Source organism: Carassius auratus, unplaced genomic scaffold (genome assembly GCF_003368295.1).
Source record: "Carassius auratus strain Wakin unplaced genomic scaffold, ASM336829v1 scaf_tig00039765, whole genome shotgun sequence".
NCBI lineage: Eukaryota > Metazoa > Chordata > Actinopteri > Cypriniformes > Cyprinidae > Carassius > Carassius auratus.
Window position 1 is genome coordinate 131,176 of NW_020526538.1, and position 26,272 is coordinate 157,447.

The 26,272-nt window shown below is 36.3% G+C and overlaps 2 protein-coding genes across 2 annotated transcripts; both read left to right on the plus strand.

The window, feature by feature from the left end:
• Positions 1 to 406: 406 nt before the first annotated feature.
• On the plus strand, positions 407 to 12,604 carry LOC113084139 (sterile alpha motif domain-containing protein 10-like). Its single transcript, XM_026254788.1, has 5 exons — positions 407 to 694; positions 4,004 to 4,185; positions 9,333 to 9,501; positions 11,273 to 11,413; positions 12,127 to 12,604. The coding sequence occupies exons 1-5, from the start codon at positions 682 to 684 to the stop codon at positions 12,147 to 12,149; spliced, it is 528 nt and encodes a 175-aa protein (XP_026110573.1). The 5' UTR covers positions 407 to 681; the 3' UTR covers positions 12,150 to 12,604.
• Positions 12,605 to 14,360: 1,756 nt separating this feature from the next.
• LOC113084140 (uridine-cytidine kinase-like 1) lies at positions 14,361 to 24,700 on the plus strand. Its single transcript, XM_026254789.1, has 15 exons — positions 14,361 to 14,518; positions 17,990 to 18,174; positions 18,327 to 18,433; positions 18,785 to 18,955; positions 19,086 to 19,157; positions 19,554 to 19,743; positions 19,829 to 19,890; positions 20,658 to 20,674; positions 21,015 to 21,113; positions 21,333 to 21,426; positions 22,183 to 22,245; positions 22,353 to 22,475; positions 22,809 to 22,916; positions 23,100 to 23,256; positions 24,439 to 24,700. The coding sequence occupies exons 1-15, from the start codon at positions 14,361 to 14,363 to the stop codon at positions 24,531 to 24,533; spliced, it is 1,701 nt and encodes a 566-aa protein (XP_026110574.1). The 3' UTR covers positions 24,534 to 24,700.
• Positions 24,701 to 26,272: the final 1,572 nt, after the last annotated feature.

Genomic DNA, 26,272 nt, shown 5'->3' on the forward strand with positions numbered 1-26,272 from the left:
TAAAATTATTTTCCGAATTTTGATGAAATATTTGAAGGGTCACATACATCCCCCATGTGCATGTTGCCGTTGACATAATTACAGGCTTTGAGTTCTCCCAGAGGGACGTGAGAGAGAATCATGCGACTGTTTCTCACGAAACACCCCTTTGGTGACAGATATGATGATTATAAATAACCTAATACACGATGCTAGGGGGTTCCACGTGAATTGCATATTTTAATTACTTTTTGAAAATATGTAGGTTTAAGAGTCAGTTTAGCAAAGCCCATTTTATATAGGCTATGTTGCGTGCCATCACATTTATTTATGATAGGCTATATAACATACTTAGATGTATGTTTCATTTATTTTATTTAAGAGATCGTACATTTAAAATATATTACATGAAATATGTAATAAAGAGGCGTTTCTTCTTTACAAAATATGAAAAGCTTCACAACAGAGCTGGTAGAAGTGAACAGTGTGCGTGGGGAGGCGTCAGTGTAAGAATGAGCAGCGCGCGATCTGTGTACTTTCATATTTTACACTGTGAAGCGCGTGAGTCGATCACTACACACTGGATGTACCTGCTAAAGAAACACCTTTGAAGGCGCCCAGGGCAGAAAATGGGACACCTCAGTTCCCAACTTTAAATCTGACAGGAGTATTGTTTCTTGATGCAGAGTCTGGGCTGATGACATGGCAGTAGACGGTAATTATGTGATTTAATTTTTATTCATAAGGATGATCGTAGTAGTTAGTACGTTGCAAGCTCGAGATGATTCGGTGTAGCCTATCTGCTTCCCCAGAATAACATTCTGTTTTCAGTTTCCTGATTATATAATTTTGAATATATCATATAATTTTAATTTAATTTAAATGTTGTGCACTCAGTTAGGCAATTTCGCGTATTGTTAAGCACATTAGATTTTGTTTTCCAGTTATATCTGCTCAGGATAAAATAGCCTGTACCCAGTGACATAGTTGGTTTTTGAAAGAATTAATCGTTGTCAGTCTGCTAATTAATGTGTTTATGATGGCTTATTAATTTTTGGCTTTCAGTGTGTTCAGGGTCACAGCCTTGTATTTTGAATCAGTTCAAATGAATTTTGAATTGAGTTATTTGCTTTTAATGAAGCTACATTTTCTTAACGAAAACTCTAATTCTAATAAGCAAGCAATAATGATTTATTATTATTATTATCTATTTATTTATTTGGCTCTCCATTATGAGTATAAAATGCCAAAATAACTGGTTTATTGATATGTTGTGAAGTTTGAGTAATAATGGATTCTCATTGACAAAACCCTGCACACCATTCCACATCTCAACATGTCCTTGAAAACCTAAAAAAACAATCTCCTTTTCCTTACACATTCAAACCTAGAACTGTATGAAATCACAGAACACAATGAAACTGTCCTCAGTCTCTGTAGTTTTCTAGTGAACCAGTTACCTGCTGAGCAGTTTGTGTCACTACACCACTTTAATGAAGGCTTGCATATTCATTTTCGCATTCATCAGCATAGATAATGAGGCCAAACAGATCTGAGGGAGCTCCAGCTCCACATTTCTGTCTCTTTTAGTCAGTAGTAGCTCATTACTCCACACAGATGTTGTGTTTCTCTCCCTTCCCGAAGTTCAAACCCCTCATGCTGTTCGGAGATCTCTGGCACACTTGCTTGGTTTCTCACAAGAGACCACATCGTTAGTTCAGTCCAGTGGGTACAGCAGGTGAGAAAAACACCTTGGCCTGGATTTAATTATGTTTTTCAGAATGAAGAGCTGTCATGGATGATGGACCTCTAGATAAAATATGGATTTAGAATCTTTTTTTTTTTTTTTTTGATTGACACATGCAATGAAATGGGTCACATGTGCTTGGCCATGAAGCCTGTCTGTAACCTCATATTCATGATATTCAAATGTAATAGTTTAAAGGAATAGTTTAACCTAAAAATTAAAGTTGTGTCATCATATGTTTGCACTCATGTATTTCTGATCTCATACCATTTTATTTCTTCTGTAGACAACAAATGGAGATATTGATGCTGCTTTTTCATACAGTGAATGAAAATGGTACAAAAAATTGCTGTTGGTTTTGTTTGTCAAGTCTGGAGATGGTAAATATCTGGTCACCGTTTAGTTAAATTGTATGGAATAGAGCAACATGAACATTTTTCTAAATTGAGCAATTTAGTTTGTGTTTTACAGAATAAAACATTTGGCTTTCTATAGACTTTTCCATTTTCCCTTTAGTGGATCAAGAATAAGGTTTCAGGAGGATGTACTGTTTCTAGATTTGGAAGCACATCTTTTTGTGCACACATAAATAGAAATAAGGGCAACATCTGTCCAGGACTAACAGGCCTTGGCGTGTTTTCACCCTCCAGCCACAGTTGTGCGACATCTCTCTAATGTCTGCTTCAGAGGCACTCTGATGAAAGACTGTGTTCATCTGTGACTCCATCCCAAATGCATTCACACAAGCAGGCATCCCCCATGCACTCTTGATGAGGACGGCCTTTGTAGCCGCCTGTGAGGCTGCAGGGGACGAGAGCAAAAGACATCCCTTTTATCTCATCCAGGCCTCCACCTTCCAACACACACACAAACTTATAGTCTCTCCCTCTCATCAACTCGTGCTTATGCACACACACACATATGGAGATATATTACCATCACACAAGCTGTCATGCACAGAGATGACTGATTGTACTCATTTGTGCTAAGACTAAGGTGGTGATTAGAAGTCTGAGGTTTTAATGAGCACATATGCACACATCTCTGTCTTTGTTTGTTAATGCACTAGCCTCTCGCAGCGTCTGGAAGAAAATCTTCTTATGCTGCCCACTGACTCATTTACAGTCACCAGTCAAGCGAAACTGTGCTGTGCTGGTCTGCTGTACTGCTTTTAGAAATATGCACATTTTTTCACAGTTTTACTCTCACAGTTAAATGTATGTACACTGTCTTTTTGTTTATTAAAGGGACAGTTCACCTAAAAATGAAAATTCTGTCATTTACTCACCTGCATGACTCGTCCTTTTATGGTACACAAACAAAGATATTTTGAAGATTTTTTTAAGCTGTTTTGTGTATATAATAATGAAAGTCTGTGGGGTCCAAAATGTGTAGTGATATTTTTGTATGATTTTTATTTACTGCATCAACTTGGCAACAACCTGAAATGAAACATTTATTTTTTTATTTTCTGAACAAAATAATAAAACCAAATTAATAAAACATAATAATTTTTTATGGTTTTATTTATTTCTAGTTTAATAAATAACCCTGCCAAAAACAACACTGAAGCATTTTTCAATATGTCTTCTTTTGTGATCCACAAAAGAACCAAAGTCAACTATTCCTTTAAAGCATATTTTGTACCAGGAAGATCTTAGCAGGCGTCTTTATTAATTATATTTTCTGTTAACTGTTTCATGAATTGCAAATGCTAGTTTTGTCAAGCTCAGCAAGAACTGATGTTTTTGAGGCGTTCGGTATTTAACAGCACGTAAAGTTTTCCTTCCTGGAAATCTGGAGCCTCATATGCTTTTCATTAGATTACCCCACGGGCTACCAATGCTCTGGTTTTTTATCACCCTCTGACATGCTAATGCATAATTTTCCCATTAACTTTGCTGACTAGCGTCTTTAGGTATTATTCTGGGAAGAATCCAAGCCACCCAGTCAGCCGCAGCAGATGTGGGTCATTCAAACATTTCTTATTTGCTTTTACTGAAGCCTAAACCTAAAACTCTTCTCCTAACCACCAAAACCCTAATGACAAACACAGTCCTCAAATTGACCGGTAACCACAGCATTGTTGCTGGACATAAACACTAAATCACCTACAAGACACTAGTTATTCTAATGCCAGGTTGCTGACTGAAAAAGAACAGTGCTGCTGCACATTTCTGAGTCTTTCTGAAGAGGGAAGTGAGAATGTAAGAAAGAATGATGGAATTTGTGTTTAAGTGAATGAATAAATGTCGAATCTCTCTTTTTCTGTTGCAGCGGCCTCCAGTTTCACTTTCTGTCGTCCTGCGGTGGAGTACAGGGCTCTTCCAGAGGACTTTAAGTACCAGCTGAGTCGTTGTGCAGGTGGAAACCTCACCTGGCATGAAGGGCAGAGCCGCAAAACAGCTGGTGGCCGAACGGTCAAACTTCTCCAGCAGCCTGGAACCGAAGGACTGCAGGTGAGACCTAGAAGGAAATCTTTAATCAAACATCTCACTCATACATGAACCCTTTTCACATGATAGTTGGGGCAGCTTCTATACTGGTGAACAGGAGTGTAAGAAATATATAGTTTTTTTAATTCCCCCCAAAAATCAACTTTCCTAATGTATATGCAATTTGATTGTATAGCTTAGTGTTATAACTGTACATTACATTTTTTAAGAATGAAAATACCAAAAACTTTTCTATTTTCTAAATTTATGACTTTAATAACTGTGGAAACACGCATTTTGTCTTATTATCAGAGCTGGTGGTTTAAAAGTCTCATTGAGCATGAGAAAGAATAGCGTTCCTCTTCTTCAGATTAAATAATAAAGATGAGTACAAAGCCAAGTGGTTTTTATGAATGCCCTGTATACATAAATGATCATCATTTTGTATGATCTCATTAACATGACTTGAGTATCAAAACCCAATCTTTTTCAAGCTCTTGCTAGTGCACTTTCAGATGTTGTTGAAACTGACCTCAAGAGCACACTGAGAAAGACTCAGAAATGTAGCTAGTTGATCACCATATTCATATATCATATGAAAGGATAAGTAGATAATTTAGTAACTTCACTATTTGCAGTGCAAATTTATGTGACCGATGTGAAAACCCACAAAGTAGGTAACTATAGTTATTATCCAGTAGAGCTAATGCCATGACAGCTTTCAGTTATTCCATACCTCATCATTTGAGACTTTGTGTGCTTATATAATGTATGTATCGCTGTCCTGCATTATTAATACTGGAAAATTTCTCGCCTTTCAGAAATGCACTTGTATGAAAACCTGTGCATTAAAAAAGGTGGAGGAGGGGGGTCTGGCAACAAAATGCTTCGTTTCTCTCTCCATCTTTCCATCCATCTAAAAGTGTGTCATTTGTAGAGAATGAATAAGATGCTGTTAGACCAGCGGGTAGAGAAGATAGAGACCACTCTCTACAAAATGGCTTAAAAAAGCCTTGTGGGCCTCAGGTCATATGGGCACTGCTGATTTGAGCACTGCAAGCAAAGATATGGGAAGTAATGTGTGTTTTTAACTTCATTTGATCTTCTGCATTAGCATATTAACGAAGCAAGGGCCTCTAGTCTGGTCTGCAGAGCTTTGTGGGTCAGAGTCAGTCTTGCCCACGCAATTAGATTCCTCTTAGATTTTACGACAGGTTTGAACATACTAATTAGACTCAAACCCGATTTTGTTAAAGTGAGATAGATAATATTATCTGTTCTGCCTTTAATTAATAGTATTCAAAAGTAATTACTTGAGGCAAATCCACTGTTCTGTTGTCATTTCCATTTTATTTTCCATTTCTCTTTTTCTAGTGCTAAATTCGTTTTTTTTTTAATCTCCCCAGTGAAATTAGCAGAGGTGCTGTTCATTTGGAAATTTTGTTTAGTGGATTAAATATGAGCGTTTAAACAATTTAGCTAAATTAAAATGTACACATAAAACACATTAGAGAGGTGCTGCCATTCCCTGAAAATTTTTTTGCACATAGTATAATATAATTTTTATATATTATAATAAATAAATACTTTGGGGTCAGTGCGTTTTTAAAATATACTTTGGGGTCACTCCTCAAACAGCATTTCAATATGCTGATTTGGTGCTCAAGTAACAGTTATTATTACTATCAAAATTGAAAACGGTTGTGCTGCTTAATATTTTTGTGGAAAACCTGATACATATAATCAAAGATCAAAAGTACATCATCCATATATTATTATGTATTATTATTTTAGAATGGATAAAAATGTTTCATCTAATTTTATTGTCTCGTCAGATTTATTTCAAGTCTCAGACACCAGTTTCTATAACATTCACAAATCTTGCTTTCGGCCAGAGTAATTAGAAGAGGAACACCAGACTTAAGGTGAATCTTCTGAACTTGGGTTTAAATTTGTTGCATTTTGCTGAACCGAGTGTGAAGGTTCAGACTGTTTGCCTTTGATTTTCCAAAAAGTGAATTCATGATCAAAAGCTTGTCGTGATCAGACATCCATGTTAATTTATTCCTCATGAAAAAACCAAACAGGAGCTGATGAGATCCTAACTAACCTCTGCACTTTTTTGGCCTTAATTTAAACCATCATTAATGAATGGTGAACCTTGTTAGCCTCTTCCAACAGTGACAGGAGAGATAAACAGCTCTGTTTTATCTCTTCCCCTAATGACTTCATACACAAATCCTTTGTTCAGCCCAGCTACACTTGTTAGTTTTCTTCTCAACAATGCAGGTTTGTGTATCTCAGTACATGAAAGACTCACTGACATCTCACCACACAGTGTGCTCTTCCCTGAAAAAAATGAGCAAACAAAGAAGAAAAGAAAATAGAAAATGTCACTTTTATCACAAATCTTTTTTCCATTTCATCAGCGCTGTTGTGATTATCTATAAACTTTGCCAAGAAGCACCACTTTCCACAGACATGACATCGCAGAATGATCAAAGAAGAAATAAGGAACTCAAGTGCCTGTTGACTAATTGTAGTCAAAAATGTGACTGTTATGAATGCATTTGTGTACTGGGGGCCATTTTTGATGGTTAGGGTGTGTATCTTCTCATTATTGTGCTCACACTGATCCTCTAGGGTCTGTGTGAATGGAACTCATACTGTAAATAATTCATGTTTTACATTTAAGTGGTGTGAATTCCTTTCTCGCTAACATATTCTGTAAAGTATAGACTCTCTCTATAGCATTGCCTAGTAAGAAGGATTGCATCAGCTTGTCTCCATTGTATGTCAGAGAGCATTTCAAGAGAGTATCTCGAATAATAGGCATTAAAATAGGGGAAGTTTGAAAGCTGCTTAGTCAGATCTATTGTAAGCCACAAACAAGCTACTTAAAAAGATGTAAATGCACTCACTGACATGCCTGAAAATCTCATCTACGAGTGCTTAAAGGAATAGTTTCCCCAAAAATTAAATCTGCTGAAGATTTACTGACCCTCAGGCCATGCAAGATGTAGATGAGTTTGTTTCTTTATCATTACATCACATACTTCCCAGTGGATCCTATGTAGTAAATGGGTGCCGTCAGAATGAGAGCCCAAACAGCTGATGAAAACATCACAATAATCCACAAGTAGTTGACATGACTCCAGTCCATCAATTAATTTCTTGTGAAGCACACAGCTGTGTGTTTATTTATTCATTTTATTTATTCATTCATTTAGCTGACGCTTTTATCCAAAGCAACTTACAATTGCTATATATATCAGAGGTCGCACTGCTCTGGAGCAACTAGGGGTTAAGTGTCTTGCTCAGGGACACATTGGTGTCTCACAGTGGATTAAAACCCGGGTCTATCACACCAAAGGCATGTGTCTTATCCACTGCGCCAACACCACCATAAACAGATTCGTCATTAAGCATTTAAACCCTCATTCTGACGGCACCCATTCACTGCAGAGGATCCATTGGGGAGCAAGGACTGTAATCTGCTCTGGTAAAGAAACATACTCATCTAAATCTTGGATTTCTGAAGGGTGAGCACATTACATTATTCATTTTTGGCCTAACTATAATTTTAAGAGGGGTTCTACAGCCATAGAGAGACTGCAGTGTTCTAATGCCCTACAAAGACAGCTGTTGGAGAGATGTGCATCCTGCCCAGGACCAGATGAGTGGAACAGTCACTTACTCTGCCTTTATGTGTGCATGCATGCATGTATACATGTATGTTCACATGCAAGAATGTATGTGTGCAATTTCCTGCAGTTGCAGAAGAAAAAAATCCCCACTGCACTCAAGGGCAAACACAGCAAGGGCATAAAGTAGAAAGTTGCCTGAGGGAGAAAGAGAGAGAGAGCAGTAGAGATGGGGCAAAAACTGTGAAGGAGAAAGAAAATTGAAGATGAACTTGAGGGATGGGGTACAGATGGCGGCAAATGGCTTAGAAAAACAAAACAAATAGAGGGAGAAGTGAGAAAATAGAGGGCTGTGATTTTCTGAGGATAAATGACTGTTAATGAAATGGAACACTAAGGAAAAGGAAGAAAATATGCAAAACACAGGGAGTGAAAGTATTTGTGAAACAAGTCACCAGAATTTATGGCAACCTACCACATTAGAAAATAGTCAAATATAATATAGAAATAATATAAAATGCATTTATTATGGAATGTAATAAAGTGAAGTTTGATTGTACATCAATGGACAAGGGCACATTATACTTATTAGTTGCACATTGCATTGTTTTTCATTTATCCATGGGCCCACCACCCTCCATTTTGGAGTTTTTTTATGTTTAATGTTTTTGAAAAAAGTTGTTAGTTGTGCCGCTTAGCATTTTTTTTTTTTTTTTTTTTTGGATTCTTTAAAGAATATAAAGCATTTATTTGAAATAAAAACCTTCTGTAATTCACAAATGTCTTTACTGTCACTTTTGATCAATTGGGTGCACCCAAACAAAATTATTTCCTTTCAAATCAAATTTGACTCACCCCAAACTTCTGAACTGTAGTGTAAATATTCGTAATGCTTCTTTGGTGTCACAGTAAACAAACATCATAACATTGTATATCACAGATGCATTAAACTCAGTTTCATTAGCTCTCATAAACATTCAGTAGCTCTAAATGGGGATGATTTTCTGGAATTATCTTTGCGGGATGATTTTGTATAATTAGTCTGTGAGCATATGGAAGTGTGTGATGAAGGTCAAGCGAGTGTTATTGTGGCTCATGTCACTAGCGCAGCCATTGTAACGAATGCTAATCATTCTAGAATGGCCTTCATTTATACAGCTCGATGTGCAGAATCATGGCCGTGTCCGTTAGGCAGCCAATCAGATGGCTGTGGAAGATGAAAACATCCATCTCAATCACTGCCGGTGCATGACATGGAACACAGTTATTTAAACAAAAATGATATTTCCCAGAGGACTTGGCAGAAAGGAGAGCTGTTTATCTGTTAATATACTTCTTTTATTGCGCAAGAGATTGATTTCAGATTAGTAGTGCTATAAAAAGTTGGGCATTCATGCGTGGTCGGACTCCAGAAGGACGCATGCTATTCAGTCACATTTTGAGATTTGTTTTTCAATACCGCTTCTCTGTGAAATGCATATTTAAAGTAGTTTCCCTGTCTCTCTTCCCCATTTCTTTGTATTTCAGTTACGTTCAGGTGAATCGTGCTCTGTTTACCACACCAGCCCAACCTTGCCGTGTCTCTCCAGGCCAGTGGTTTTGTGGTCTCAGCAGGATGTGTGCAGATGGCTGAAGAAACACTGTCCACACAACTACTTGACCTACGTTGAAGCCTTCTCCCACCACGCCATTACAGGTGTGTTATCCAGCATAAAATAACAACAACAACACCTATTATTGTTTATTATTATATATATACCTATGTGATTTTAACATGTTAGCCATTATTCATAAGAAAATCGCATTCTGTGTGAAATCTCACAGTGACCCTGCATAAAATCACCTTTTAAAAGGTATTGCATACTCAGCTGTTATAGACCAATCCCTTGACTCCAGCACATCTACTATATCTCATCTGGTATGACAGAAGCATTAACCTTTTAGCTGAAGGTCAGCCAACCTGTGCTCATCTAGTTTTCCAAAAATATCTCTTGTCAAAGAACTGGTTCTATTTTATTCTCAATCCCTGAATTTATAGTGCTTTAGTCTTTCATGCTTTCATTTTCTAGAAAATGTAGTTTTTAGTACTTGCACTGAATCCTCAAAAGTATGAAATTGGACATCTGCTATCTACACTCATAGACACTTTTAAAGCCATTTATTTGAGACATGTATCATTTTCCTTCATGATGCATGAACATGTACAGTCCCAAAGCCTTCATTAGCTATTTGCCTGAGCTGTGAAAGACAAGTTACAAATGTATAAATTTCAAGCTTTTAAGTGCCAATGAAAAGATAATGTTATAGAATAACATTAGTGATATTCAGCACAGTTCAAAAGTTTAGGGTCAGTATATTTATAAAAAAAAATAGTAATAATACATTCATTCAGCAAGGTGCATTAATTTAATCAAAAGTGGCAGTAAAGTCTTGCACTGTGACAAAAAAAAAAAAAATCTGGTCTTTTTAACTTTCTATCCATTAAATAATTCTGGAAAAATTTCCGATTGGTTTCCACAAAAATATTAAGCAGCATAACTTTGATAATAATGATTAATGAAATTATAATAATCAATATATAATAATAAAATATTTCTTGAGCACCAAATCAGCGAATTAGAATGATTTCTAATGGATCACTGAAGACATTTGTAGTAATATTTTACAATATTATAATTTCAGAAAAATTTAATTTTACTGATCACAAACATTTGAATGGTAGTGTATTTTTTTTTTTGCCAAAAAATAAAGTTTATATAATAATTGAGTACTTTTTTTGGCAATCAATGGGGAAATCTGCAGCCAGTTGTATTTTTTTGAAGCTAGGACTCACTGGCCATACTGATATCCTTCATTACTATTTTACCATGTTTTTCTTGGGTTTGAAGCATTATAGTGTGAATATGCGACTCATGTGTGAGCATATCACGGGGTCCCACTCACACACTGGCACACAGACCGCTGCTTCTCCCACTCACTCCTTGAGTGCGCTCTTGCTCTCTAGGGATCAGTGTGGCTTCCCGTCCTCCACAAATCCTCTCTTTTCATTCAGTGGACACAAAGCATTAAGATCACAGACACACTGGGTGAGATCCATAGAAAAGTAAATTGAGAGAAAAGGAATATAGAGATTTCAAAAACAGGTGCAGTGTTTTTTCTGCATGACTGTGGACTGAAGTGTTTAGAGTCACAGCACGAGAGGCTCTGTTGGAAATAAAGTGGGAAATGAACCCGGGGCGGCCTGTGCCCTCAGGCAGCGGTTCCACACAGCATGTTACCATAGTCACACATGCAAAGATCACTGGGAACACGGAGATAATAACCTTAGGGGGATTTGCTATGCTGTAACTTGTTTATAGCTGCCAGCAAAACTGTGCATGCATAATGCAGAGGCTACAGAGCTTGTGTTTCCAAAGAGCTCATGTTTAGTGAAACTGTCTTTCTCTCTGTCACTTTGTCTTTGACAGGTCGTGCTCTCCTGAGATTGAATGGTGAGAAGTTAGAGCGGATGGGTTTGGTTCAGGAGACTCTGAGACAAGAGCTTCTCCAGCAGGTTCTGCAACTACAAGTACAAGAGGAAGGGCGCAACTTACAGCTGCTGAGCAGAGGTGTGTGTGTGTGTTTGTGTGTGTGTGTGAATAAAGAGAAAAATGAGGAAGAAATATTCTGCAGCAGGTGGCATGACCTAAAAGCAATAATGTGAGCATAATGGAAAATGAAAGTTGTGGCGGATTGGTGAATCTGTGCCTATTTATCTCTCCCTAGCAGCTTTATTTTATGCTTTAGTGCAGGGGGGTTTACATTTTGTGATGGCAGAGATGCCCAAATACGTTGATCTTCTTGCAAGGACACCCTTTCCAACAACATAAGCCAAAAAAGTGATTAAATTAAATAATATTTAGGAAACATTTACATTGTGTTTAGTTGGCTACATCTTTTTCTAATAACTATTAGAGTTATGTCAGATGAATAGACCTGAAGAAGTGTGAACAAAAATCAAGAAATTAATGAATGAATTAACATTTGTGTATTTTATGAACAGTCAGTACTAGTGACAAATAAAAACTTGCTTGTTGATAGTCCCATAGTGTTTATTAAAAACCCAAATCCATAAAACTCCCCAAAAACTGCCTCCTCAATTTCGATGTCCAGCATATACTGTAGCACTTAAATATATGTGTTCGATGTCCAGCATATACTGTAGCACTTAAATATGTCTGTAGGTTACCACTGGAGAACTATTCTGAGACATTTTACATTCATTCACTCATTCATGCTTTTTCTCTTCCCCTCATCTCTCACTTTTCCTCTGTTTTTCCAGGGCTCTCTGGAAACCTGTCATAGCTTCAACCGTGCGTGGGGCAGTTCTACCAGACTGACTGCACTCTGAGGAGACATCAGTGGGTCTGGTCAGACTGAGGCATTTGACTGGAGCTGTCATGGACTGGGACACGGGGACAGGTTTCAGTTATACAGCTCAACCTTCACATTCTCACTAAGCTTAAAGAAAACTCATACCAGATGAGACCTACAAAAGGAGCTTTCATGTGCACTCACGATTTATCTACCCCAAATCTACTTTGTAATGGAAACATAAAATGCAGAGGAATCTCGAATCTTCATAACTGATAAAGGAGGACCCATCTGGCTGTACCAAAGCTCCATGGATTTAGTAAAAAGTCGGATCCACTTTAAAGTCTGCAAGACCTTCTACAGTGATGTCTGGTATTACTGACAGAACTTGCTATATTATGAACTTTGCCCACAGAAACAGGCTTGCTAACTATTTTCTGCTGGAATGTGACCTTACCAGACGTGCCCTCAAACGTGCCCGTCAAGACAGTGGTACTACGTAAGCAAAATGTATCCGGTTCCTGCAGGTGTTCCCTGGAATCATTTGACTTTAGAGTTAAACCTAAATAATTTAAACCTGCATTTGTACTGTGAACCCAACTGGACAGCCTGTTTTAGTGGGTTGTATTTTTTCTTCTGAAAATGTAAAAGTTTCTTTTTATCTTCAGATGATTCTGTTCTAGGAACGAAAAGATAAAAAAACGAGTTCCCCATGTGACAGTGACGGCAGCATTTACAGCGAAATGATAAGTATCTTTGGTCACAAAAGGCTGTGTTTATGTTGTGTAAATTACAAAGCTCTGTAAGTCTCTGAGAACTGCAGATGACAGATGTAAAACAATGACGAGCTGCATTGTTGCCTAAAAAAGACTCAAGTGTGGACCTGCCCAAAAGGCTGTTAAAAAACCCCATATCAAAACATCAAGATGGTACAGTGTGACAACCTGAAAGTGTTTTTGGACATGCAAAACGGTGTAAATGTGTTATTTTGTGAAGACTTTGATTTCAAGTAATGATAGGATTCTGAGTTCTAGTGTTGTGACACCATGACTCAGCTTGTGATATATTAGATTTGATTATAAATTTCCTGTCAAGGTTAGGCATAAACATTCTTAATACTGTGTGAAGTGCATTGGCATTTAAGTTACTTTACAGGCAACTGTTTTCTACTGAAAGAGGCTAAACTAGTTTAAGCATTATCTACTTTGTGAAAAGCAAACTGATTTGCCATTCAAAAAATAGGCATTTTTTTGTTTTTAAGTCAAAGTTCGGATTATACAGTTTGCTTTTACCTTAGGGCAGTGCTGTTCATCTTAAATCTGCATTGTACATTCCAGAACGCACTGTCACATTTTTACATGACACCCTTTACCGAAAGAAACATTTGCATTTTGTCATGGTCTTCAGACCTACAGTTAAAAGACTGTTCTAACTGATCATAAAAGTTATATATTAAACTGATATGTGATTTTACCATTTAAATTAATCATGCATATTTGTTTATTTGACATTTGACAATTTACATTTAAATGATTATTTCTGAACATATTATATATGACAAGTTGTTTGTGATTGTTATGAAGCAAAAATTTTTTTTTTCATTTTCTTTTATTCTTTTTGTGTGTATGAGTATGTTTGTGATATGGGAATTAGTTCAGAGATAACAAGCTGGTTTGTGAACTTTTCATTTAAAATAAAGTAAGCCTGCACAACTTGCACACATTTTTTAGAGAGAATTTTTAAAGAGATTTCTTTCTGTGAAATTATTAGTTTTATTTAGGTCATTCCTACAAAGCCTTTTGAGCTTTGAAACTAAAAAAAAAATTTATGATGAAATTATGTTTCATCATAAATTAGGCTAGTTTATTAGCCTACTTAAATATTATTTACAAAACAAAACTTCTAAACTTGTGAAACTTGGACTACAACAATTTTGGAGATGTGACCTAGGCTGATGCTGACCACATGAATTACTAAACTTTTACATCTACAAGAGTGGACCTGTTGTGAAGTAGCCTTCCAGGTTTGCCTACTAAGTGATGTCATGACATACAGGTACAGTTTGAGACTAACAATATAAAACATTAATTATTTTCAACGAGTAAATTAAAACACACATTCAAGCCATTTTTTTTTATTCAGAGAAAATGTAAAAAGATACAGTCGATAGTTTTAGGGTCTTTAAGGCACTGAATTATAAGAATGGAACACAGAGCGTGCCCAAACTACATTTCCCACAATGCTTTTCTCGACGTATTAACAGCTGACTGTCGAGTCCCGCTTCATGGCGAGTCGGATCTCAGTGGAGAGTTATTTGTGAGATGGGAGTGCAGGAGGAAAAACTCAAGCCGGTCGAACAGGTATCACAATACAGCTGTCTGCGATCCACCCTTTACTCTACAAACATATAGAGATAAATTATAGGGAAAGTGTCAATGCGTTACGCAGGTGCACTTCTCCCTGACCTTGCTATCCGTAGACCCACACCGAGCCAATTAATTATTTTTTGCCACGGTATGGTACGGTTATTCATAGTATGGATACAATGTTTCATCGTTATGATGATGAAAGATAATTAATCATAATAAGAACATAAATCTGCATTGCGTTAGTTAACCCCCTTCTTTCCCTCCTGCCCCAGTTTCAGCAGGCGGCTGCTGCGCGCTAATGACGCGTTATTATTATAATGAACTATAGACTGAGGTCTCCCTCCTGACACGACATGTGTTCCCATTAGTGCACCGTGGAGAGATCACATCCTAACTGAACCCCAACCGAGAGTCGACCTTTGAGATGTGATTTAATTAACTCGTGCATTTAAAAATATTGTGCTTTATAATAATTATTTAATACCAGGTGGTATGACCTATATTTAATTTAACACATACTTTCTTTTTGTAAAATCTATAGTCTACATTATTATAGTTTTAGAATAGGTGGGGAGGCCAGTTTAGATTAAGAACACTTGGAAAACATTGAAGTCAACATTTAGTATAACACACTACAACCTTTGATTTAAAATATTTTCTTGAAGTAAGCCTACACTGTGAGATTTTAAGTTCTCTATTTAAGTCATTTAACAACAAATTTGCATTGTAATACTTTAACAGCACATGTTAATTCATTCTCACATGGAATCTAATTAAAATGCATTGTTTTATATTTTTTTAGTAAACCTCTTATTTTGATTGTTTTTATTTTAAAATACATTTTAAATTATAATTAATTATTAGCTTTTCATCAACTCATAAGACCCATGTAGCTCCCTCACGAAGCCCAGGGTTTTGTGATCCCAAGTTTGGGAAATTTATAGCATATAAAAAGCCACAAAAAGCATTATTTATTTATTTTTTGTTCTCTGTAAAATATGTATGCAATCTCAGTCTTTCAGGAAGAAAGATACTGTGGTGAAATATGATTCCAAATAAAATTATTAATATCCATTGGGTTTTGGTGATATTTTTTTGTTTAATTATAAGTATTTTCAACTGAGGAATTTTAAAAGAAACATCTGATAAAAAAACTGACACTTAAATGAAATCTGAGAACTCTGAGTAGTTAATTCCTTGTCTCTTGGTTCTATTAATACTTTCCGTCCATGTCACCTGGAGATCTGATCCTCTTATTCAATCAAGCCCACACACTGCGAGCGAATTCCCAGACACAAAGAAAAGTCGTTTTTCTATTTATTAAAATGTTTCTCAAATACATTAGAGTGGTCGGTAACGATCAAACCTCAAGGATTACTCTGATAAAACAAAGGCAGATCCCAGTGTTTATCCACAGATCTGGTGCTTTCTTGGGGAGGCGTGCGTTTTTCCCAGTGCGTTCGGAGTGCGATGATGTCTGCCCTCTCTGTGACCCAGGCTTTGTGCTTCAGCTGTGATTATTAGCTGGTTTATCTGTGTTTGGCCGTTTGAGCTTCATCGAGAATGTGACCTTTATTGCTCATATGGAAGACAGCCGTCAGACTATTTTAGCTGATATGAGTACGCTGCCCGGATACACAGGGGCCAGAATATCAGGCTGCTGGGCACTCCGTACAGATTGGGGGTAAGTTATTAAATGCACTGTTTTTTGTATTTAAAAGGTTAATTAAATGCCGTTTTATCCACCCGTTTGAGTATAATCTGAACAGAGTGACATATGCCTTTTGACAGATGTCTTTTGGCTGTTATCATAGTATTAGCAGCACCTTTCTCCTTTGCTCTGTGTTGAGCTGTTTTGACTGTGCTGTGACTGCTGGCCTGATTTAGTCACTCACTCATGTTGATACAAAGAGTGAGAAACAGGTTATGTGTGACACTGACGTGATGCAGGGGAAAAGATCTCTTGGCTGCTGTTTTGAACCTTTTAAATTATTTCAGTTGGATTTTAATGTTTGAAAGCTTGTTCGTTTCAGTTTTAGGTTGAGTCAATTGATCATGTACAAGAAAATGCTTACGCCCACCACTGCTATTTTAGTAATATTTGCTGTATACACTGTTATAGTGTTTCTACATTTGTATTAATTTTTAAAGTTTTAGTAATTTGCTTTGTCATTTATGTGCTTGTCATTTATATTGGTTTTTGTTTTTATATTTGCGACATTTCAAATTTTTTTAAATTCCATTTTATTTCAGCCTTATTTCAGTTAATAACAAAGATTGGTAACACTTTACTTAAAGCCTTTATGTATTATAAATGTCGTTTTAATGAATTTGAATATGCCTTGTAATGCACCTCATTATGCGTTGTACAATGTCATGAATAATTGTAACCACAGTTAATACATTATAACACTTATAAATTTGCTGTTACTATATGCATTTTAAATTTGGTTATAATTATTCTCGACAAGATATAATATTTAACAACGCATATTATGAATAATTATAATCCATTATACCCTTTAATGACACTTTATAATGCATTATACATAAAGGCTTCAAGTAAAGTGTCACCAAAAGATTTTGAATCGTTTTAGTTTTACTTTTTGTTAAGCATATCAATTACACCTGCTGCTCACTGCCAGTTAATTTTGGAAGGCATTTACAATTGCTTTTGGCATTTATATCCTATAAACATCAAACAAGTTATAAAATATATATTCATAATTATAATAAACTAAACAAAAAGAACACTTTGCACTTTGGATTTTGATAAAAGCAACATATTTAATTCTGTGGTACATGCTTTATTGCTGATTTTTGTTTGTTTTAGTAAGTATTTGTGTTCTTGTGGCTCAGTGGAAGAGCATTGTGTTAGCAGCGCAAAAGGACATGGGTTCAATTCCCAGGAAAAATACATACTGGTAAAAAATGTATAGCCTGAATGCACTGTAAGTCGCTTTGGATAAAAACATCTGCTAAATGCATACCTGAATATATTTGTTTTACATGAAACTTTATGAAAAAAAGTTAAGTGTGTTATTACGTAGCATTAGTGGCACCAAAAAGAAAAGCAAAAATAACTGTAGTCAGAAAGGTTTCCCAAACACTCCACTGGTACTTGATTGGTTGGACATACAGATTGCCCCACCCCAAATGCATCTCATTGGTGGAGCTGCTGTTACTATGTTGTGTGGGTCAGACAGAGAACAGTGTTCACACATTTTGGGAAAATCAACCTACACGTGTCTTGGTAACATATTATAATAAGTTACCATAAGTTAATGTTAACTAACTGCATCAATTAACAATGAGTAATACATTTAGCTCAGGTGCATTAAATAATATTAACAGGTACAACATTTGATTTGAATTATGTATTAAACAATTATTGAAATTAAGATGAACCAAGATTAGTAAAAACTAAACTAGGATTAAAACAGTTCTCTTTTTTTGTTCCAGTGGAAGTGGTGAAGACTCTCTGGACAGACTCCTCCCTGCGGTCAGCACCTCTCGCAGGAAAAGCAGCACTCTGGGTAAAACCGAACATCCACTGCTCCGCACCGGCACACGTACCATCTACACAGCCGGCAGACCGCCATGGTACAACGAACATGGAGCACAGTTTAAAGAGGCCTTTGTTATTGGTACGAGTTGCTGGAGACATACTGAATTCATGCTGAACAGAAAAATACCATTCCAATAAGACTTTCAAAACTGGCTCAGTTTAGGTTTTATTGTAGATTTGAGTTTAAATACTAAACCTGAATGTCTGAATGAAGTAAGCATGTTAATACAGGTCTGTGCGGTGGCAGTGCCTCTGGAAAAACTTCTGTAGCCAATAAAATCATTGAAGCTTTGGATGTTCCTTGGGTGGTTTTGCTATCTATGGACTCATTCTATAAGGTGAGATGTTTGTGAGTGTTTGTATCGAGTGTGAGATCTGAATGAGGGATTGTTCCACCATGTGAAGTTAGCCTGTTAAGTCAAGTTTTTTGAAAATCTTTGCAATCCTTCTCCTTCTATCTTCATCTCTGTTGATGTTTGTACCAACACGTAACCACACAATTGTATGTAGCTCTGAACATGTTTTTGCAAATCCTAATATATTAAAACAGCCCCAGATGCTATGGTGTATGTGATCCCTTGCATTGCTGTTAAAGCACATATGGTGGTAGGGCAGGATTGTGATCTTTCCAGTGTCTGTGTCGCCCCACCAGTGATCAAACATGCAACCTTTATGTTACCCATCTGCAGGTTCTGTCTCCAGAGGAACAAGCTCTGGCTGCCCGTAACGACTACAACTTTGACCATCCTGGAGCTTTCGACTTTGAGCTGCTTGTGACCACGCTGCAGAAACTCAAACAGGGAAAAAGTGTAAAAATCCCAGTCTATGACTTCACTACACATGGACGCCAGAAAGACTGGGTGAGACAGATGTTTCACAGATTTTCCAGAAGTATAATAAAAATATATACCACAGATACAGTCATCATTTATCATAGTGAAGATGGCTTGGAAAAGATTTTAGTTGGTTTGATGGTCTTTGCTCTTTCAGAAAAATGTTTATGGTGCCAGCGTCATTATCTTTGAAGGCATCTTGTCCTTTGCAGACAAAGAGCTCTTGCAGGTATGATAAAATGTTTCGATTTCTGAATGTTTAGTAAATACACAGATAAAAATTCAAAGCAAAGAAAGCGATAAAAATATTTTGGTGATGAAGTAAGGGAAATGTTGAAGGACCATTATCACAAATCCATCTTAATAACATTGCATTAAATACAAATTTGTCTTTTGTGATTTTTAAACCATATCGTATAGAATAGGATGTATATGCTAATATGTTCCGAGAAGTTGACAAATCAGTGCATTTAAAATTGACAGTTTTTCTATTTAGTGCATATTGATTACTAAAGTAATTACTAATATTGATTACTTAATTTTTGATCTTGATTTGAGTTCAAAAATACCTCTGTCACTATATCCTACAACTGAAAGCATAATATTTCTTCTTCTTTTTTTGCAGCTGATGGACATGAAGATTTTTGTAGATACAGATTCAGATATCCGGCTGGTACGGCGGCTGAGGAGGGACATCACAGAGAGAGGGCGGGACATTGAGGGGGTCATTAAACAATATAACAAATTTGTAAAACCAGCCTTCGAGCAGTACATCGAACCCACCATGAGACTTGCAGACATCGTAGTGCCACGTGGTGAGTTCAACACGCATGCATTGGTGCAGTTCATAATTGCAGTTTGCAGATGTTTCCATTATTTATTTCTCTCCTTCACACACAGGTGGAGGTAACATGGTGGCTATTGACCTGATCGTTCAGCATGTTCACAGCCAGCTAGAAGAGGTGAGTGAAAAAGGACATTATGATAGTGTCCTGTGAACTGATCTTATCCATTCTTTCAGACCAGGAGAAGCTATTCGCTTATTTTTGTGCTCACGTTAGTAGACTGCCCTAGACAAAACAGGTAAAAAAAATAAAATAAAAATAAAAACTATTTGTAACAGCTTCGGTCATCATGTAAACCTGAGATGTTTTATTTTTTTCTCCCAATATTATCTTAAAAATCTAAGTGAAATGTGGTGTCAGGGTTGCCAGGTCACAAAAACAAACTAGCTCATTGACCAATCAAAAATAGCCCAGTAACTCTTTTCCAAATCTCAGAACTCAAAATATGCCACTCCCATACCTAAAATAAATATTTTACAGTCACTGTTATGTGTTATACACAATTTCAACTTAAAAATCACTGTATAGTATAATCGCAAACTGTTTGTTTCATAAAGGAGCTAAACATTCATTGCCTACCAAATCTCATTTAGCACTTTATAAATGGTAGAATACACAATAGGTAAAATATTACAAAACAAGTAATCCAGTCAAATACAATTTATATCTTCTTCTTCAGCTTCAGCTTTCTTCACATTTCCACACAAAACAAACAGAAACGGCGCCCTCTGCCGGTGAATCTAGGAAAAATGAGGGAAACGATTGTCTTAGTGGTTCTTAGACGAGACGGATGACTTCTCTCACACTTTCAGCCTCATTCTTTCTCTTTCATAGTTTTTCACTGCTCTTTCATCTCTGTTCTATTGCATGCATTCTCTCGCCAGCGTGAGATTAGTGTCAGGTACAGAAGTTTTCCTCTTTCTCACACACACCCACATATATAAACATAAATTTGCGGTCTGTAAAAAAAAAATCAATTTGTTAGATATAGAGAGATTCTCTGGAGTAAAACACTTGACATCTAGCCCTCAACCAGCTATATTTATATATATATATATATATATATATATATATATATATATATATAGATTCTTTAGTATTAGTGTTAGAAATGTCATGGACTGGTGTACAAGTGGCTTTCATTTGTATTTGAATCATTTTTTTCTCTTTGATGGTGCAGATTTGCTTTATGTCTCTGCTCTTCCATATGCACACATACACACACACACACACACACACAGGGCACTCCTGGCCACGGCCCATCAGTCCCAGCCGCTTCCTCAGACTCTCAGTGTATTGGAAAGCACACCACAGGTTCGCGGTCTGCACACCATCATCAGGTGAGCATCATATGAATCAGTTCTCTGAAACACATCAAGAGTCCTACTTTTAAATGTTAATGCTCATTGTTGAAGTGTGTTTTGGAATCCATTCATCTGTTCCGGCTGCTGTTCAGAATTCCTCACATGTGTGAATCAGGCTAATGACTCACTGGCCTGCTTTACCCTATTCTCTGCGTCTTTTATGTACTCCTCCTCAATTTTTCTGTTTGTTTTTAGGAACAAAGACACCAGCCGTGATGAGTTCATCTTCTACTCAAAGAGACTGATGCGGTTGCTTATTGAATATGCGCTGTCTTTCTTGCCCTCCAAGGTGTGTGGGTGTTTTTTTTTTTGTGTGTGTGTATGTGTGTGTATGTTTGCCAAAGTTTGAAATTATTGTGCGATTAAACCTGAATTTGATATTTAAATTATAACTAAGGCTTGAATAAAATTTTAATGGAATGAATTACGTGAGCTGTCGGTTACTAATCAAATTAATTGCTAATAAAATAATTTGGGTTTAGTATGTATGCCAGTTAATTAATCAAATGAGTAGCAATTAGTCACACATGTATTAATAAAATATAGTTTGAATTCATTACATTAAATGACAATTAATTAATACAATTAATTTCTAATAATCACATATCAATAAAAATGTGAATTGAATTATGCCTGTTGATTAATCAAACGATTAGCAACAATTACACACACCACAGTATGCAACTACACATTTTTCATTAATCAAACTAATTGCAATGAATAACACTTACATGTATATGATTACAACATTTTATTGAATTAATTACAGTAAATGTCAGCTAATTAATCAGCATACAAGTCAGCTGGCACATTTAATCGCCTTATCTTTCATTAGTTATAATTAGTCATACTAAATTTGCCTGTTACTTTGAAAGTACTTTTTAAAATAATTATTACAAATAAATAGTTCATGGTGAAGTATTAATGTAAATATGACTGCCTTGATATAAATATTTTGATGACCTTTTGTCATCCCTTTTAAGGAATACAGAGTGAAATGTTGTCTTCTCAGCTCTACTGTACATAAATATCCATCCTTTCACAGGCCTGTTTCATCCAGACACCACAAGGCCAAGAGTATGAGGGTCGCAGATTTAGTGGGAAAGGGGTACATTTGTGTGTCCGTTCATTTTCAGTATTTAAACATTAATTTCCACAAATATTTGATTGAAATCATATTGGTTTAGAAGCAGCGCCTGTCCTTCTGTCACCTAGATCACAGGTGTGTCTGTTCTCCGGGCCGGGGAGACCATGGAACCTGCTCTGAGAGCCGTGTGCAAAGACGTCCGTATCGGCAAGATTCTGATCCAGACTAATCTAGATTCAGGAGAACCAGAGGTAACACAGGCCTCTAATCAATACACACAATATCAGTAACAGATTGAAGATGCAATGAAGCCTTCTTGCTTGTCTTAGCTACTGCAAGAACGATCTTACTAATAAATCCCAGTTTGTCTTATTCTAACAACTTTCTAGATAAAAAAATATATATGTATCTGTTAATTTCTCAGCTCTTCAAAAACCGTATATATGTCCGTTTTGCCTGATGGTCCCTGTCTCCGTGGTAACGGAGATCTCCTGACTCCTCAGTTTCGTTCTTTTTGGTGGCTGTGGTTACCGCTTTCTCACTTAGTTTCCGTGGTAACTAAGACCCCCACCCCCTCCATTTAGCTGCACTACCTGCGACTGCCCAGAGACATCAGTGAGGACCATGTGATACTGATGGACAGCACCGTTTCCACAGGAGCGGCGGCCATGATGGCAGTGAGGGTGTTGCTGGTATGTGGCCATCGACCTCATTCATTACACAATGTACTGATGAACAGTACAAACCCTGATTGGCTGTACAGTCCACACAGTTTTGAACAAAGTGTATTTGACTGTCTTCTCTAGCAATAAAGTAAAAAGGTGCCGCAGTTCCTTGTGAAAATGTTGAATGTGAGTGTGTGTGTGTATATACAGGACCATGATGTCCAGGAAGACAAGGTTTTGTTGGTGTCTCTGCTGATGGCGGAGCTGGGTGTTCACTCAGTGGCTTACGCCTTCCCTCGTGTCAAAATCATCACCACTGCTGTGGACAAGAGTCTAGATGACCTCCTTCATGTCATTCCAGGCATAGGTGAGTTTACCTGATATATATTCGAAAATTTGTGGCCAGTAAGTTTTTTTTATTTTTTAAATAAAAATTAAATACTTTTATTCAGCAAGGATGTAAAAATGGAAATAAATACATTAACAATTGATTGTTCATTTTCAAATAAATCCTGTCCTTTTGAACTGTTTTTCAAATGGTAATAAGAAGAAATGTTTATTGAGCAGCAGATTAGATTCATTTTTTAAGGATCACATTACATTGAAGAAAATTCAGCTTTATTATAACTGAGATAACTTACATTTTAAAATATTAAATTGAAACCATTTCAAATTGTAATAATGTTCCACACTATTTTTGTTCAAAAAAAAAAAAAAAATTGTCATTAATTATTCACACTCATATCATTCCAAATCCGTAAGACCTTCATTAATCTTCGTAACACAAATTAAGATATTTTTGATGAAATCAGTCAGCTTTCTGACCCTCCGTAGACAGCAACGCAAATACGTACATACTTCGTGGTATTCTCCAAAATGGTGCTGTGGAGACACGAAGGAGAAGACTTTTTTTAAATAAAGTTATTTTAGTTTTTGCACACAAAGTATTTTCGTAGCTTCATAAAATTGTTGAACCATGAAATTTCACATGGACTATTTTGTTGATGTTCTTGGCACATTTCTGAACCTTAATCGTGGTAGGTCCCTTGCGGTCTACGGAGGGTCAGAAAGCTCTCGGATTTCATCAGAAATATCTTAATTTGTGTTCCGAAGATGAACGAATGTCTTACAGGAACATGAGGAACATGGAACGACATGAGGGTGAGTTATTAATGACAGCATTTTCAATTTTGAGTGAACTATCCCTTTAATTTCAATATTTAGTAATACATTATTAAAAGTTATATCTTTTCATATTTAATGGACTAATATATTTCATGAGCTAATATAAACTAACAATTAAAAGTTGTATTTTGTTAACTAATGTTAACCAAGATTAATAAAAATATTGTAATCAAATATATTGCTCATTGTTGGTTAATGTTAGCAAATGCATAAACTAATGTTAACTAATAGGAATTTATTGTCAAATACCAAAACATCTTACTGACCCCAAATCTTTAAATGGTAGTGTATATAAATATAAGAAAGAAACAAACCCTACACTATGTCCTGAAATCTTGTGGGTGTGTTTTTGCTATCATTAAAGGAGACTTTGGTGACCGTTACTTTGGGACAGATGGGATTTCATCATGGAGTGACAAAGAGCAGCAAGAGGCACATAGCTGCTCACCGGAGGTTTGACCCGCTGTTCAAGCAATTCAGGCAGCTGTGCATAGCGAGGATCAACACTTACCGTAATTTCATAAAACCAGCCAGGAACAAAAATAGATTTGCTAGCACACTCATGAGGTGCAGTATTTGTCGCACTTCATTTTATGACCGTATGTTCATGATAGGATCTAAAAAAGATCTAAAAATTGTTTTAGCAGTTAATAATTTAATTTACATTTGATATTTTATTCTGGAGTATTGTTTGTTCCTTAAACACTGTCACAATAGTTCAAAACGTTCAAATTAGACATATTTATATATTTTCTAAATATTCGTTTTTACATTTGTATAAATATACAAAAGACTGGACCCATATGGCCGTTTATCGGTTTTACACATTCAGCTTAAATTATGTTTATGTCCCTCAATTCAACATCGGTTCTACAATTTTATGAGAAATTTCTGTTTGATCATTCTTGAGGCAGCTATCTCCAAGAGAGCAGGTTGGAAGAGTTTTTCCCCCACATGTACTGCTGCAGCACTAACACCAGGGGGCAGTACATCACTCCTGTCTCATCGTGATCTTGCAGGTTCAGTAAGGACATTTCAAAACCAACTATGGAACTCAAAAGCATTTGGGGAAAATGTATTGTTCACTCAGGAGTTTAGAGACAATTGAGCTAAAATGTTTCTACAATCTTAATAAAACATTAGAAGAAGACCTTGACCTAGCCATGACCTTAGTAGCTCAACAGAATAGTGACTAGAGTAAACTCAAGGTGTTTTTGTTGAGAAACCCTGAGAGGAAACAATTGCACATATACTAGCTACCTTTGGGTGAAGGTGAAGGGTTCTTCACTAAGAGGTACTGAAAACATTTCTATTGCAATGGAATAATGAATGACCAAGTAGAAGTGTTACACGGAAAAAGCCATAGAAGGTTAGAAAAGATAGATGTGACATCTGTTTCAAAAAATGGAGGAAACTTGGCATAAACAAGTCCTTTTAAAGATCAAATTGTTTTACCAAATTAGGCAACTATATGAAGTAGTTCCAGGTCTGTTGACTGCATAACAGTTCAGTATCACTCCGCTACACTATTTCAGTTATTTTGTTTTGTGGTGCGTCGTGGTACTCTCCTGAATGTGTGACTGAGACTGACATGTAAGAGAAGAAATTGGTTTTTATTTTCGTGTTTTAATTCATGGTTGAAGGACTGATGTTACGTGGAATAATTTATCAATGTCCTTCTGGGACTTCAGCTGCGTTGCTGTCTATGCAGGGTAAGAAACAATTTCAACCAATAGGATAAAAAAGACAATCAATTAACATGTTTTCCATTATTACATTTTATTACCTATAGAAACAAGCTTCTTTTCTAACACTCGCTTCCATCAGTGTCAATGGTAATTATTGAATATGTATGATAATTTTGACCTCTGTGCGGAGATGGAGTTTGGACCTTCCCACTAAGGTATGCCTAGTTATTTATCTGTTGTGGTAATTTGCTGTTTGTGTCCAAATGTTGGTAGATAGCTGTATTCTGTATGTTTGACACATGTACGATCATTTTCTTACAAATATGATATGTTTTTATCGGGAAATAATTTGTCGACGTGATATTAAATTATTAAAAACAAGTCAGGTTTTTGTCCCTAAAGGGTTAGTTCACCCAAAAATGAAAATTAGCTCATTTTTTTATTCACCCTCAAGCCATCCTAGGTGTATATGACTTCATTATTTAAGACAAATCCAATTGAAAACTGTTG